At 45.5% G+C, this 15,009-nt stretch overlaps 1 protein-coding gene across 1 annotated transcript in view; it reads left to right on the plus strand.

Moving 5' to 3' along the window:
- Positions 1-15,009, plus strand: part of slc2a9l2 (solute carrier family 2 member 9, like 2) — a 408,797-nt gene that overhangs the window by 213,084 nt on the left and 180,704 nt on the right. The window contains exon 7 of the mRNA XM_078213118.1: positions 10,265-10,397. Coding sequence (XP_078069244.1) covers positions 10,265-10,397 — 133 coding nt within the window. The remainder of the gene's footprint in view (positions 1-10,264; positions 10,398-15,009) is intronic.

The raw sequence follows: 15,009 nt of genomic DNA on the forward strand, positions 1-15,009 counted from the left end.
GCGGTCTTGGGCAGAGTAGGAGCCATACCAACCTGTGATGCAACCAGAAAGAATGCTTTCTATGGTGCATCTGTAAAAGTTGGTGAGAGTCGTTGCTGACATGCCAAATTTCCTTAGTCTTCTGAGAAAGTAGAGGCGTTGGTGGGCTTTCTTAACTATAGCATGGGGGGGACCAGGACAGGTTGTTGGTGATCTGGACACCTAAAAACTTGAAGCTCTCGACCATTTCCACTTCGTCCCTATTGATGTAGACAGGGGCATGTACCCCTTTATGCTTCCTGAAGTCAATGACAATCTCCTTCGTTTTGTTGACATTGAGGGAGAGATTATTATCGTCGCACCAGTTCACCAGATTCTCTATCTCATTCCTGTACTCTGTCTCGTCATTGAACAAAAAAGAACAAAGAAAATTACAGCACAGGAACAGGCCCTTTGGCCCCCCAAACCTGCACCGACCATGCTGCCCGACTTAACTAAAACCCTCTACCCTTTCGGGGACCATATCCCTCTATTCCCATTCTATTAATGTATTTGTCAAGACGCTCCTTAAAAGTCACCACCATATCCACTTCCACTACCTCCCCCGGCAACGAGTTCCAGGCACTCACTACTCTCTGTAAAAAATCTGCCTCGTACATCTCCTTTAAACCTTGCCCCTCACACCTTAAACCTGTGCCCCCTAGTAATTGACTCTTCCACCCTGGGAAAAAGCTTTTGACTATCCACTCTGTCCATGCCTCTCATAATCTTGAAGACTTCTATCAGGTCTCCCCTCAACCTTCATCGTTCCAGTGAGAACAAGCCAGGTTTCTCCAACCTCTCCTCATAGCTAATGCCCTCCATACCAGGCAACATCCTGGTAAATCTTTTCTGTACCCTCTCCAAAGCCTCCACATCCTTCTGGTAGTGTGGCGACCAGAATTGAACACTATATTCCAAGTGCGGCCTAACTAAGGTTCTATAAAGATGCAACATGACTTGCCAATTTTTAAACTCAATGCCCCGGCCTATGAAGGCAAGCATGCCGTATGCCTTCTTGACTATCTTCTCTACCTGCATTGCCGACTTCAGTGACCTGTGTACCTGTACACCCAGATTCCTTTGCCTATCAATACCCGTAAGGGTTCTGCCATTTACTGTATATTTCCTATCTGTATTAGACCTTCCAAAATGCATTACCTCACATTTGTCCGGATTAAACTCCATCTGCCTTCTCTCTGCTCAAGTCTCCAACGATCTATATCCTGCTGTATCCTCTGATGGTCCCCATCGCTATCGGCAAATCCACCAACCTTTGTGTCGTCCGCAAACTTACTAATCAAACCAGTTACATTTTCCTCCAAATCATTTATATATATATTACAAACAGCAAAGGTCCCAGCACTGATCCCTGACGAACGCCATTTGTCACAGCCCTCCATTCAGAAACGCATCTTTCCACTGCTACCCTCTGTCTCCTTTGACCGAACCAGTTTTGTATCCATCTTGCCAGTTCACCTCTGATCCCTTGCGACTTGTTTGAGATCTGACCCACTCCGGTGGTGTCATTGAAAGACATGCTGGTTAGGTGGATTGGCCATGCTAAATTCTCCCTCAGTGTACCCAAACAGGCGCCGAGTGTGGCAACTAGAGAATTTTCACAGTAACTACATTGCAATGTTAATGTAAGCCTACCTGTGACACTAATAAATTAACTAATATCTCTTAATATGACTCAGTAACGAACTTTGATTAAACTCCTGTCTGTGAAGCTCCTTGAGATATTTTATTAAGCTCAGAACCTTCTGTAAGCAGAAGCTGCTGCTGTTACTTCCCGTCATTTTGCCTGGGGAACAGGAGGAGTTAACTCTGAATTCGCATGCTGTGAATTATTTTTGTGTCTTTGATATCGCATCTTGCAGACACGGTGATGTTTCAGTCATTGCATTATAAATGAGCAAAGGTTTGGTAAATGCTTTTCTGTGAAGGCACCATCCTGTTCAAACCCTTTGCAAGATTTCACAGCAAATTGCTTTTAAATTAAGAGGCAAATATTATGGAGAGAAACAATTTTACATGGCAGGTATTTCTGTAACTCATACATATGCAATGGACAATCTGCATTGTTCTAACGATCGCAATCTTCAGAGAAAGTGAATGATTTCGTCTGCCATCAGAAATGTATTATTTTGTACACTTTGCTTGTCGAAAGTCACCTGTTTTAATTTTACCACTTATGGTGCTTGCGGAATATATTTGAAACATCTTCAGAAGAAATTTCCCAATCTGAATCCCCTTCTGGTTGTCACGCAGAGAATAAATAGCCTAAATGTCGTGGTATCAGTGAAAGGGAAACAGTCAGTGTTCATTATCAGTCCTCCTCTGGAATTGACAGCAACCACTAGCGCAGCTAAACATGGAGATGCTGGTGGGGCTGCTGATGTGTCAATGGTGGAGTTCCTCCTGATGGACCTCCATCTCAGGAGCCCCTCTGCCGTGCTTAACTGCATGGTAACTGCTCTCCCTGGCTGCTATTGGGCGGCGCGGTGGCACAGTGGTTAGCACTGCTGCCTCAAAGCGCCAGGGACCCGGGTTCAATTTCAGTCTTGGGTGACTGTCTGTGTGGAGTTTGTACATTCTTCCCGTGTCTGTGTGGGTTTCCTCCGGGTGCTCCGGTTTCCTCCCACAGTCCAAAGATGTGCAGGTTAGGTTGATTGGCCATGTTAAATTGCCCCTTAGCATCAGTGGGTTAACAGGGTAAATACATGGGATTATGAAGACTGGCCTGCGTGGGATAGTTGGCAGTGCAGGCTCATTGGGCCAAATGGCCTCCTTCTGCACTGTAGGGATTCTATGATTCTAATGGCCATTTCTTTGAAAGAAAGCATCAGACATCTGACATTGACACAATGTGGAGTAGAAGCGGGAGGTTTAACTGATGCTGGGAGTCTCAACCCCAAAATAAAAATCCAGCCCATAATTACTGCTGAAAAATGGCTCTGACCTTGAAAACCTTTGAAGAATATCATTTTTTTTACATTTAACAAGAAACCCACTTATTTTGTTTCTTTTTTTTAGTTTGTTTGTGATATTTCAGTGTCTACCATAACCTGATGTGTATTTCTCAAACTTTGATTTTTCTCTCTGTTAAATGACATTAAAAGTGAACAATAATCCGTGTTTATTACTATCTGACTTCCTATCAGTGAGAACACCAGAATGTGATTGGCTGGTGACTCTGCTGGATGACATCATTGTTGCTGGGTGCCTGGAAATCCCCTTGAATTGGAGGGATTGGGAGAATTGTCCCACAGATTAGTCAAGCAACATCCTGACATGGTCATGCTCACTGAATCATAGCTTACAGACAGTGTCGCAAGGCAGCACTATCACCATCCCTGGGTATATCCTGTCCAATCAGCAGGATAGATCCAGCGGAGGTAGCACACAGTGCTGTACAGTCAAGAGGGATTTGCCCGGGAGTCCTCAATATTGACTCTGGACCCCATGAAGTCTCACAGCATCAGGTCAAACATGGGTAAGAAAACCTCCTGCTGGTTACCACCGACTGCACCCCATACCCCCGCAACCCCCTCCCTCAGCTGATCAATCAGTGCTCTTTCATGTTGAGCACTAATTGGAAGAAGCACTGAAGGTGTCATTGCATTTTAGCCTGTAGGTGAATTCTGTGCGGGAGGTCATAGCAAAGGAGGTGAAGGAAGAGTTGATGCTGTTGTGAGATGGAAGGAACCGGAACAGTGAATCTTCCAAAACTTCTGCATGACTGCTTTACATTTTTTCCTACTTCCTCTGTCCCACCATCGACGGTCATACTTTCGGCCGTCTGAAAATCATGTGACCTGATTTTCTGCTAAGCATCTGAGGCACTCTTCATGGGCACAATGATTGTCACTGAAATTGGGCACTAATTATAAATATTTTAAACCCATTCAATTTCTACCACTAGACGTTTGCAGAACAGAAGTGGTTCCCAACAATGCGAGAATTAATTTATGAGAATAAAACTCCCACATGAAATTGAAGCAGACATATATTAGAGACAAGAGAGTGATTTTTAATCTGTCGCTTAATGTAATTACAAGGTTCAGCTGAAGAGTGTAAAATGCTGGAGCTTCAAGTCGTTGCTTATAACGTGGCGTGAATCATTTGATTATATTACTGACTTGTAATCAATCCAGTAGTAATGATTTTATATTCAATTTGGTTTGTTTTGCAAGATAGTAAAAGCAAAGTATACAAAACGCACTGGTACTGAATTTCTTTGCCAAAGTTAACATGTTGGTGGTATATTTCTGGAGCTGGAATTTTTTCCTCCATTCTACCTCTTAGTGAGTTCCTTCAGCCTTTATGGCACTCTTCCCAATCTGTCCACTGAGTTCTGTACTCCCAAATTTCAAAATATACTAATGTTGTCCGATGGCCTACAGCCCCCAGTTTCTTACTGTTAAATGTACGATGTATTGGAGATAAGTTAGATTAAGATTGATCAGGTGCTGTCTGAACTCTGAGGTCTGCTTCCATGGATAATCACCTCATGAAATTTGGTTTCATTTATTATTGTCGCATGTATTTGGATACAGTATTGTTTCTTGCACACTATTCAGATAAAACATACTGTTCATAGAGTACATTGGGGAGAAGGAAAGGAGAGGATGCAGAATATGGTGTTACAGTTATAGCCAGGGTGTAGAGAAAGATCAGCTTAATCTATGGTAGGTCCATTCAAAGATCTGATGGCAACAGGGAAGAAGCTGTTCTTGAGTCAGTTGGTATGTGACCTCACACTTTTGTATTCTTTTCCCGATGGAAGAACGTGAAAGAGAGAATGTCCGGGGTGTGTGGGGTCCTTGATTAGGCTGGCTGCTTTTCCGAGGCAGCGGGAAGAGTAGACAGTGTCAATGGATGGGAATAAGTAAGCAACTACCAACAAAGGATGGGAGGCTGGTTTGTCTGATGTATTGGGCTACATTCACAACCCTTTGAGGTTTCTTGCAGTCTTGGTTAGAGCCGGAGCCGTTCCAAGCTGTGATACATCCAGAAAGGATGTTTTCTATGGTGCATCTGTAAAGATTGGTGAGAGTCATAGCAGACAAACAGCACCAGAGGAAGACATATGAGACACATATCTTTACTGGATTAATTATTGGATGGATTCTAGTGTTTTGAAGGCAGGCCTTCACTGCCTGGAAAGGTGCCCTGAAAGACACCCCAAAACATAAGTCATGAATAGTTCTAGCCCAATGTGCTCTCCTGACTTCTCCATTCACAACACTTTGTTACTGCCTGGAAGCTGGCTCAGTTGGAATAAGAATTAAATGGAATAGAGCATCATGATGAAGTGCATTTCAGGTATTGCCCTGTAATGATTGCAAATAGCATCAGAGCACATCCCATCACTGAAGTCTTCTTTTATGTGACTGTCTTTCATCCTTCCTTCCTGCTTTCAAAGAAAGAGACATTTCTTCAATCCACTATCTACCCACTCTACATTTTGTCCCGAATAAACACCTGAGTGAATAAGTAAGCAGCTACCAAAGGACGGGTTAAAAGACAGAAAAAAGAGTGATGGTAAATTGTTGTTTTTGGGCTGGAGGAAAGTAGACTATTGTTTTCCCCAATGGTCAGTACTAAGATCAATGCTTTTCATGATGTATAACAATGACCAAGACTTACATATGCAAAGCACAATTTCAGAATTTGCAGATGACACAACACTTGGAAGCATATTGAACTGTGAGGGGGTTAGTGATGGACTTCAAGGGGACAGAGTCTGGTAGACGGACACATGGTGGAGAATTGTGAAGCGATACATTTTGGTAAGAGGTAAGAGGATAGGTAACATTTAAGTAAAGGGGTACAATTCTAAAAGGGGTGCTGGAGCAGAGGTCCCTACAGATTTGGTGCATAATTCATCAAAGGTGGCAGATGAGAAAGCGATTAAAAGTATACCAGATCCTGGGCTTTACAAATAGAGGCATTGTGTACAAAAGTAATAAGGTTATGATGAAGCTTATACTGGTTTGCCACAAGTGGATTATTATTTCTAGTTCTGGGCTCCACAATTTAGGAAGGATCGGAAGGAGTCGCTGCACTCCGACGCCTGTTCGGCTACACTGAGGGAGAATTTAGCATGGCCAATGCACATAACCACTATTAGGTTGTCCACTTCAGTAGCAAAAATAGAAAGGTAAGTTATTATTTGAATGGGAAAGAGAGTTGGATATCCAGCGAAACCTCGGCATCCTTGTGCATCAGTCACTGAAAGTGACCAGGTACAGCAGGCAGTAAAGAAGGTAAATGGTATGTTGGTCTTCATAGCGAGAGGATTTGAGTATAGGGATAGGGATGCTTTGTTGCAATTGTATAGGGCATTGGTAAGACCATACCTGGAGTATTGTGTGCAGTTTTGGTGTCCTTGTCAAGGAAGGATGTCCTGCTATAGAGGGAGCACAGCGAAGGTTTACCAGGCTGATTCCTGGGATGGCCGGCCTGTCATATGAGGAGAGACTAGGTTGGGTAGGATTATATTCACTGGAGTTTAGAAGAATTAAAAGGGATCTCATAAAAACTTATAAAATTCCAACAGGGTTAGACAGGGTAGATTCAGAAAGAATGTTCCCAATGGTGGGGGAGTCCAGAACTAAGGGTCATAGTTTGGGGATAAGGGGTAAACCTTTAGGATTGAGGTGAGGAGGAATTTCTTCACCCAGAGGGTGGTGGAATTCACTACCACACAATGTAGTTGAGGCCAAAACATTATATGATTTCAAAAAAGAATTGGATATACCTCTTGGGGCTGATAGAGGAGGGAACTTGGAGATGCCGCTGAGATATCTCAGATGTCTCTTCCTCAATGTCCTTCGCCCACAGGTACTTGATTTGCTTTGGCTTGGCCATGGACTCATGGCTCTGCAGCACTGCTGAGTGTCGTTCCCCTGTGTCCATCCAAGGCTAGTCATGCTGCAAATTGCACGCCCCAGTATGAAGCAGAGATGTCTTGAGGGAGGGGGGGGGGGGGCGCAGACAAGGGTGAAGCTGGAGACTGGGAGCTCCCCCCCTTGTAAGGATCTATCGTCACTGGATGTTCGTAGAGTAAGCTGACAGGTATCAGTGCCCAGATATGCAGACGTGCGCCAGACTGAATGGGAGCTCAAGTCAGGGGGGTTAGTGAGGAACCCTGAAGAACATGTAAATTAAAAATGAAATCAATTGGATTGCACAAGGGGACTGACAGCTGCTTTGTATGTTATGGGGATGGGACCAGGCCAAAGCCATCTCCTAAGTGACAGCCAGCTGCTAGATTTTCCCGCTCCGTATGACAGGCAGGGATCGGAGATATGTCTGCAGTGGCTCAAACAGCCACGGGCTTGATGTAGAATAGGTCCCCTTCCACTGACCCTCCAAAGTCTGGGAGGATCATCTCCAGAGGGTTCAAACTGGTGATTAATAAATTGCATTTATATTCGCTTCATTAAAATAGATTTGCCTTTCTGAAATGTGCTTGCTAATTCATTTCTTGCTTGGGGACCAGATGAAGCAAGGCCAGCTGTGACTTGTCTCATTTACATTTATAATGATGCGCGTGTGTGTGTGTGTGATGTAACGTGATGGTGGCCTCTCATGTGACTTTTATCATTATAATAAATATGTAGACATTTGGAAAAGTAAGTGGTACTTAACAGTGTTCGTTGGAACATAGGAATAGGAGTAGGCCATTCAGCCCCATAAGCCAGTTCTAGCATACAGTGAGATTGTGGTTGAACAGTATCTAATCTCCCTACACCTGCTTTAACTTTATAGCCCTTCATATTAAAAATCTATAAATCTTAGACTTAAAATTAGGAATGGAGCTGGCATCTGCTGCCCTTTGTGGGAGACAGGTCCACAGGAACACATGGTTTGGCATGAAGAGGTGTTTCACAGAATCATAGAATCCCTACAGTGCAAAAGAGGCCATTTGGCCCATCAAGTCTGCACCAACTCTCTGACAGAGCATCTTACCCAGGCTTTATCCCTGTGACCTCACACATTCCTGGGATGGAATCTGGAGACAGGAATGTGAGTGAGGGTGATTTCTGCTTGGTGGGGGTGAGGGGAAGGGGTGGCTGGCTACGCCTGATCTCGTGCCAGTCAGCTCATTGGATATGCATGAGGTGCATGGCAAATCTTGTGGTGGGGTGAGCAGGGTGTCCCCGGCACTTCCTGCTCAGCTGTTCCACAGCGAGTAGCAGTGCAGGGTTGCCAGGAGCCAACATCCTGTATGCCTGAGATCAGCCATCGAGTCAGCATACTCTTTGAAGCCATTCCTCTAGCCCTGAGTATCTCAAGCAATGGGGAGCCCTGTAGCTAGCATCAGTCCACCCCTGGCCTCCCACACAACAGTGTTCAATCCATCCTGGGGGCCCACAGATGAGTCCTCCTGCTGTTCGTACAACCATGTGCATGGAGACTACAGCACTGACCGGGGTAATGAAAACCATTTCTGTGCAGACTCCCTCAAAAACTGCTGGGCTTCCCTCAATCACCCCTGAAGAACATTTGAAGGATCCTTGCTTTACCGTCATAGATGTATTACCCATCCCATCATCAGCCACGACCATCTCCAGAACCTGCACCATTACCAAACCCCCCCCCCCCCCCGGGTGTGAGGGAGTTAACCCCTGCCTCCCGCCATCCGTCCTTCTGTTCCACCACCCTCACCTTCGTCCACTTGAGTTGTTCTTCAGCATAGACTTTACTGCAACTCATAACTTGCTGGGATCTCAAGGTAATGCGACCCAGAGTTAGGGAGCAAAGCTGCTGCCGTGTGTACTGGAGATGAAGACACCCTAGGATGGTTCTCGTGCTCTTGCCTCAGGTTATCAGGGTGTCCCTTTAGTTGGCCAACTGTGTTCACCATTAACTCCATGCACCTGAAAAGGTCGCCCTCACACTTCAAGTATTCACATGCAGAGCAACTGTGTAATGAAGAAGAGCCTTGAGAGAACGGTGTGTATAGCTTTACAGACATGCTCCACTACCCAATGCCCTTCCCCCACCAATTTCCCTTTATCACCTGTGACCCACCCATTATAACCATTCCTCTCCGCTCTGTTACCTTTGAACCTCCTCCCTCATTAACTTTGCACCTATAAACATCACCTTCCGCATGACCTCCCCTCTGAGCCTACACTCATTACTATCCCCATGTCCATCTTAACCCCGACCCTGTCCCATTATTCGAGCCCCCTACTGTCTTCATTTCCGTGAACTCTCCCCATGAGACCATCCACTACCCAACCCTGACTCCCTACCTGCCATTCTACTGCATCCCACTATAACCTCTCGCTCTATTCCCTCTGCTGCCCAGTACTCTCAGTTCAATCACCAGGACAGTGTACACAGCACTGACCCCACCCACTAGGACCATCTGTCTCTCAGCATCCCTCCTGGAGCCCCCACCCCCACTCCCCAACCTTTCACTGGACCCCACACTTAAGATGCAAGGCCCTTCCCTCACTCCCACATCCCTACACCCCAGTCTTCCCTCCCTGGCTCCATCCCTGCCCCGTTTCCCTGAGACCGTGCAATCATTGCCTCATTGAACAACGCACCCCAAAGAGGAGACAAAAGGAGATACTTTCTCCAGCCGCAGCAAGCTGACTGCCTCACCTGCTGTATGCCACTTGTACATCGTCATGAATCTGCAGGCACGAACTGCTTGCACATTGATAACTTAATTAGGAAGGGAAACTTAATTCTGGAGAGCTGGCCTTTTAGTGAGCACGCATAGAATCCCTTCAGTGCAGAAGGAGGCCATTCAGCCCATCGAGCCTGCGCCGGCAACAACCCCACCCAAGCCCTATCACCGTAACCCCACTTATTTACCCTGTTAATCCCCCGACACAAAGGGGCAATTTAGCAAGGTGAATCACCCTAACTCGCACGTCTTGGGGTCTGTGGGAGGAAACCCGAGCACCCGGAGGAAACCCATGCAGACACGGGGAGAAAGTGCAAACTCCATACGGACAGTCACCCGAGGCCGGAACTGAACCCAGGTCCCTGGCGCTGTGAGGCGGTAGTGCTAACCGCTGTGCCATTGTGCCGCCCCACTTGCAGATGCTTGAAAATGCACCTCCTGGTGTTTGCCTTCAGGCAGCTTGACTCACCTCTCTCCAAGCGATGCTGCCAGACCTGCTGAATATGGCCAGGACTTTCTGTTTTTATTCCCACTGTTTGCTCTTCTTTCAAGCATAATGCTGGTTATATTTTCTATTTCTTCAAGGAGTCTGGTTGGCCTTTACTGTTTGGACTGAATGCAGTTCCAGCTGTGATACAACTTGCAGTGCTGCCCTTTCTTCCTGAAAGTCCTCAATACTTGCTGTTCGAAAAGAATGACGTTTCTAAAGCCAAGAAAGGTAAATCCCTCCTCAGAGAAGTTTAATTCTGATAAAATATGTTCACAACTGCCTGTGCAAAGACCCATGAAGTGCTCCCATCAGCTATGAGTAATTTAGTCAAAATAAATTGTTTCTGGGACATTTTAGTGATTCATCGTGACATATCTGACCAATTATATACAGTGTATTTTACTTCCAAAAGGTACTCTTCATCAGTTGACAGATATTGGGGATATGAAGTACTGAGTCCTGATTAATAAGAGCGCTTAAGGACATTGTACAGAATCTCAAATGGTTGATTTCAATGTCTCTTTTTGGGGGAGGGGACAGAGGAGAACAACTTGTAGGAATTTTGGAACTCTGTGTTCTTTCGAGTTGTCCGCTTGGGCTAAAAGTGAGGAGAATGAATCTCGGAGGAGTGGAATGCAGTAGGATGTCAGACTCGAGGGATGCAGTGGCTCAGTGTATTATTGCAATATAGCACAGGGCTTGAAGTATGTATAATATCCATTTGGATACGGATACATTGGAATGGAATCTATACAGCCTGAACTTCCTCCTATTTTCTCCCCATTTTGATTGAAGTGGAAGGGTGAGTTTTTTTATTCATTCATGGGATATGGCTGTCCAGCATTTATTGCCCATCCCTAGTTGCCTGAGGGTAGTTGAGAGTGAACTACATTGCTGTGGCTCTGGAGTCAAATGTAGGCCAAACCAGGTAAGGACGGCAGATTTCCTTCCCTAAAGAACATTAGTGAACCAGATGGGTTTTTCCGACAATCGACATTGGTTTCGTGGTCATCAGTAGATTTTTAAATTCTAATATTTTTCATTGAATTCAAATATCACCATCTGCTGTGGCGGGATTCGAACCTGAGTCCCCAGGACATTAACTGAGTTTCTGAATTAATAGCCTAGTGATAATACCATTAGGCCATTGCCTCCCCTCGAATTCTTTTTACACAGAGAGTGGTCGGTGTCTGGAACGCGCTACCAGGGGTGGTGGTGCAGGCAGATACAAAAGGGCTGTTTGAGGGGCTTTTAGGTAAGCATATGAATATGCAAGGAACAGAGGGATATGGACCACGGGAGGCATGGTGGCACAGTAGTTAGCACTGCTGCCTCACGGTGCCAGAGACCGTGGTTCAGTTCCAGCCTTGGGTGACTGTGTGGAGTTTGCATGTTCTCCCCGTGTCTGTGTGGGTTTCTTCCCAGTGCTCCAGTTTCCTTCCACAGTCCAAAGATGGGTGAGTTAGGTTGATTGGCTGTGATAAGTTGCCCCTTAGTGTCAGGAAAATTAGCAGGGTAAATACGTCGGGTTGCGGGGATAGGGCCTGGGTGGGATTGTTGCCAGTGCAGTCTCGATGGGCCGTATGGCCTCTTTCTGCAGGGACTGTAAGGATTCTCTGATTCTATGACCAAGGGCAGGCAGAAGGGATTAGTTTAATTTGGTGTCATGTTTGGCACAACATTGTGGGCCAAAGGGCCTGTTCCTGTGCTGCACTGTTCTATGTTCAAATGTATACAAAAGGTGAGAAAGTCGAAAGGCAGGGGAGAATACAAGAGTCAGAAATTGAGAGTTGAAGAAGGTGAGACAGGAAAACAAAGGGGAAATATGGAGTCATGGTCTATGGTAACCAGGTAAATCTTTGAGTTTCAAACCCTCAATACAACTCTGCCTTTATTCTACTCCCAGTTGCTTGCACTGTTGAGTTGGACTCTCTTTCTTCCCTCTTTCTGATGATCTTTTTACAGTATTTGCAGTTTTTAAGTCAGGAAAATTTTCACTGCAGCAATTTGTATAAAATGTTGGTCACGTGATTCCAGTTTTATGGAAGAGGACTGCACCCTGTATTGTGGAAGGATCTCTGACTGACACAAAGTTCTTCCACTGACATTAACTGATCTTCCATCGTCAGGAGAAGTTTGGGCGTGAACATCCTCCGAGTGGCATTCAGCGTTGGACTGCCACTCCGTGCCCAATCTCTCAACTTTTCTTCCAATCCTGTCTTTCAGCCTCAGGCCGGGTGAGATCTGGGGAGCGCAGTGTGTGCCCGGAGCCCAGTGTCGAAATCCAGCAGAGTCAAAGTGAGGGAGGCCACACCCTCTTTTATACAGCACCAGCTGCAGAAGTAGGCCATTCGGCCTTGAGTCTGTTCCACCATTCAGTGAGATCAGACATGATTATCTTCAACTCCAATTTCCTGCCTTATCTCCATAACACTTGATTCTTTTACTGATTAAAAATCTCACTATCTCAGCCTTGAACATACTTAAAGATTCAGCCTCTACAGCCCTCTGCGGTAAAGAATTCCATAGATTCACTACCCTCGGAGAGAAGAAATTCCTCCTCATCTCTGTCTTAAACGGGTGACCCCTTACTCTGAAATTCTGCTCTCTGGTCTTAGACTATCCCACAAGGGGAAACCACTTCTCAGCATCTACCCTGTCAAGCCCCTGAGAATCCAATATGTGTCAACAAGGTCGCCTCTCGTTCTTCTAAGCTCTAATGAGTACAGGCCCAACCTACTTAACCATTCCTTGCTAGAAAATCCCCACCATACCCTGGATCTACCTCGTGAACCTTCTCTGGCCTGCCTCCTATGCCAGTATATCTTTCTTTAGATAAGGGGGGCCAGAAATGGTTCACCATATTCCAGGTGTAGTGGCTTGTGGCTTGAGCCTTGAGAATGAGGGCGGACCTTGGATCCATTCCAAAAGGACCTTAGGGAGAGGTGGGGGTGATAGTAGGGCCTGCTGGCATCAGTGGGGGAATCTTGTGGGGACAGTAGTCAGGGGATGGAACCTCTGAAGGGGATTCTCCAGTACATGTTTGGGGTAACCCCCCAAATATGATGCTGGGGAGCTTGAAAGTTAGGGTTCAACATTTTTAGCACAGCGTCCTAAAACAGTGCCCAAAACTGCCAAGCTGCTGGTTAAACACTAACTCTGGGAAACTCTTTGGAGTTGCTTTTGCTCTGCCAGATCACTGGTTCATGTTCACCACTTCCGCCCCCTCAGCAGCAAATTGATGGAATATTAAAGAGCGGAACACGGAGACCAAAACATGTCCGCAACCAATTTCCTGCTTCTCAAACTTTCACCAACATAATCAGCCAAGGGAGAGCAGAAAATCTGCACCGTAAAGTCTGGTGATGGTGGTGTTGTCTCCACCAAAATAATGAGAGCTTCAAACCTTGTACAGAAAGGATTCCTGCTTCAGTGATGCTTTGATTAGATATGGAGAAGCATTAGAGTGCAGCTAAAGATTTGCACAAGGATTGAGGTGAATTACATAACAGGATACTCACATTGCGAATCAAATTTAGCACCAGTAGACGTAAATTATTTCACACAGGGCATAACCATGCAGTAAATATAGCTGCATTAGTACAAGGAGTCTTAGAGAGGGCTTGGGCATACAGGTGGACATCTCAGCCTTTGTGTTTGTTGAGGCGTGTTCCCAAGAAGCAGCCATGATTCTATTGTTCTTTGGAAATCCAAGAAGCCTGCACTTCTCAGCTGGAGCAAGATGTCTAGTAGGAGACCAGAGCTATCCATGTCTTGATTCCCTCTTATCCTTTGAGAACAGAAGTGGAGAACAGAATCGGTGATGCATTGAGTGCTTCAAGAATAATGGTTGAACTGAACATTTACGCTGTTTCTGTTACCTGAAGAAGTTAAGGAAGCCCAAACCAAGCATATTTCAACAGGGGAATTGTATTGGCTTGCTGTATGCTCTATAACTTTATGGTTATAACTGACTGGCATGGTGGCATATTGCTGCCTCACAGCGCCAGGGACCCTGGTTCGATTCCCGGCTTGGGTCACTGTCTGTGTGGAGTCTGCACATTATCCCCGTGTCTGCGTGGGTTTCCTCCGGGTGCTCTGGTTTCCTCCCACAGTCTAAAAGACTTGCTGGTTAGGTGCATTGGCCATGCTAATTCTCCCTCAGTGTACCCAAACAAATGCCGGAGTGTGGCGACTCGGGGATTTTCACAGTAACTTCATTGCAGTGTTAATGTGAGCCAATTTGTGACTAATAAATAAACTTAACTTGATCATTGCAAAAGGATTGTGCCTTCCAATGTAAAAGATAAAGAGGAGGGAGGTGGTGATTATTCAGTGGGGAAGCAATGGCCTACTGGTATTATCACTAGACTATTAATCCAGGAACTCAGCTAATATTCTGGGAACACGGGTTCGAATCCCACAGCGGCTAATGGCGGAATTTGAATTTAAAAAAATATCAAATTAAGAATCTACTGATCACCATGAAACCATTGTTGATTGTCAGAAAAACCTATCTGGTTCACTTATGTTCTTTAGGGAAGGAAATCTGCCGTCCTTACTGGTCTGACCTACATGGGACTCCAGAGCCACAGCATTGTCATCAACTCTCAACTGCCCTCTGAAATGGCCTAGCAAGTCACTCAATTCAAGGGCAATTAAGGATGGACAATCAAAGCTGGTCAGCCAGCAACGCCTCTGTCCCATAAATGAATAAAAAAACCTTCTGATTGTGATGAAGACACCTAGGAGGGAAGTAAATGGAATGGGGCAAGCGGCATGGCGATCTATGCTGTGAAGCACATTAAGAACATAAGAAATAGGAGCAGGAGTAGGCCAT

This window comes from Mustelus asterias, chromosome 1 (genome assembly GCF_964213995.1).
Source record: "Mustelus asterias chromosome 1, sMusAst1.hap1.1, whole genome shotgun sequence".
NCBI lineage: Eukaryota > Metazoa > Chordata > Chondrichthyes > Carcharhiniformes > Triakidae > Mustelus > Mustelus asterias.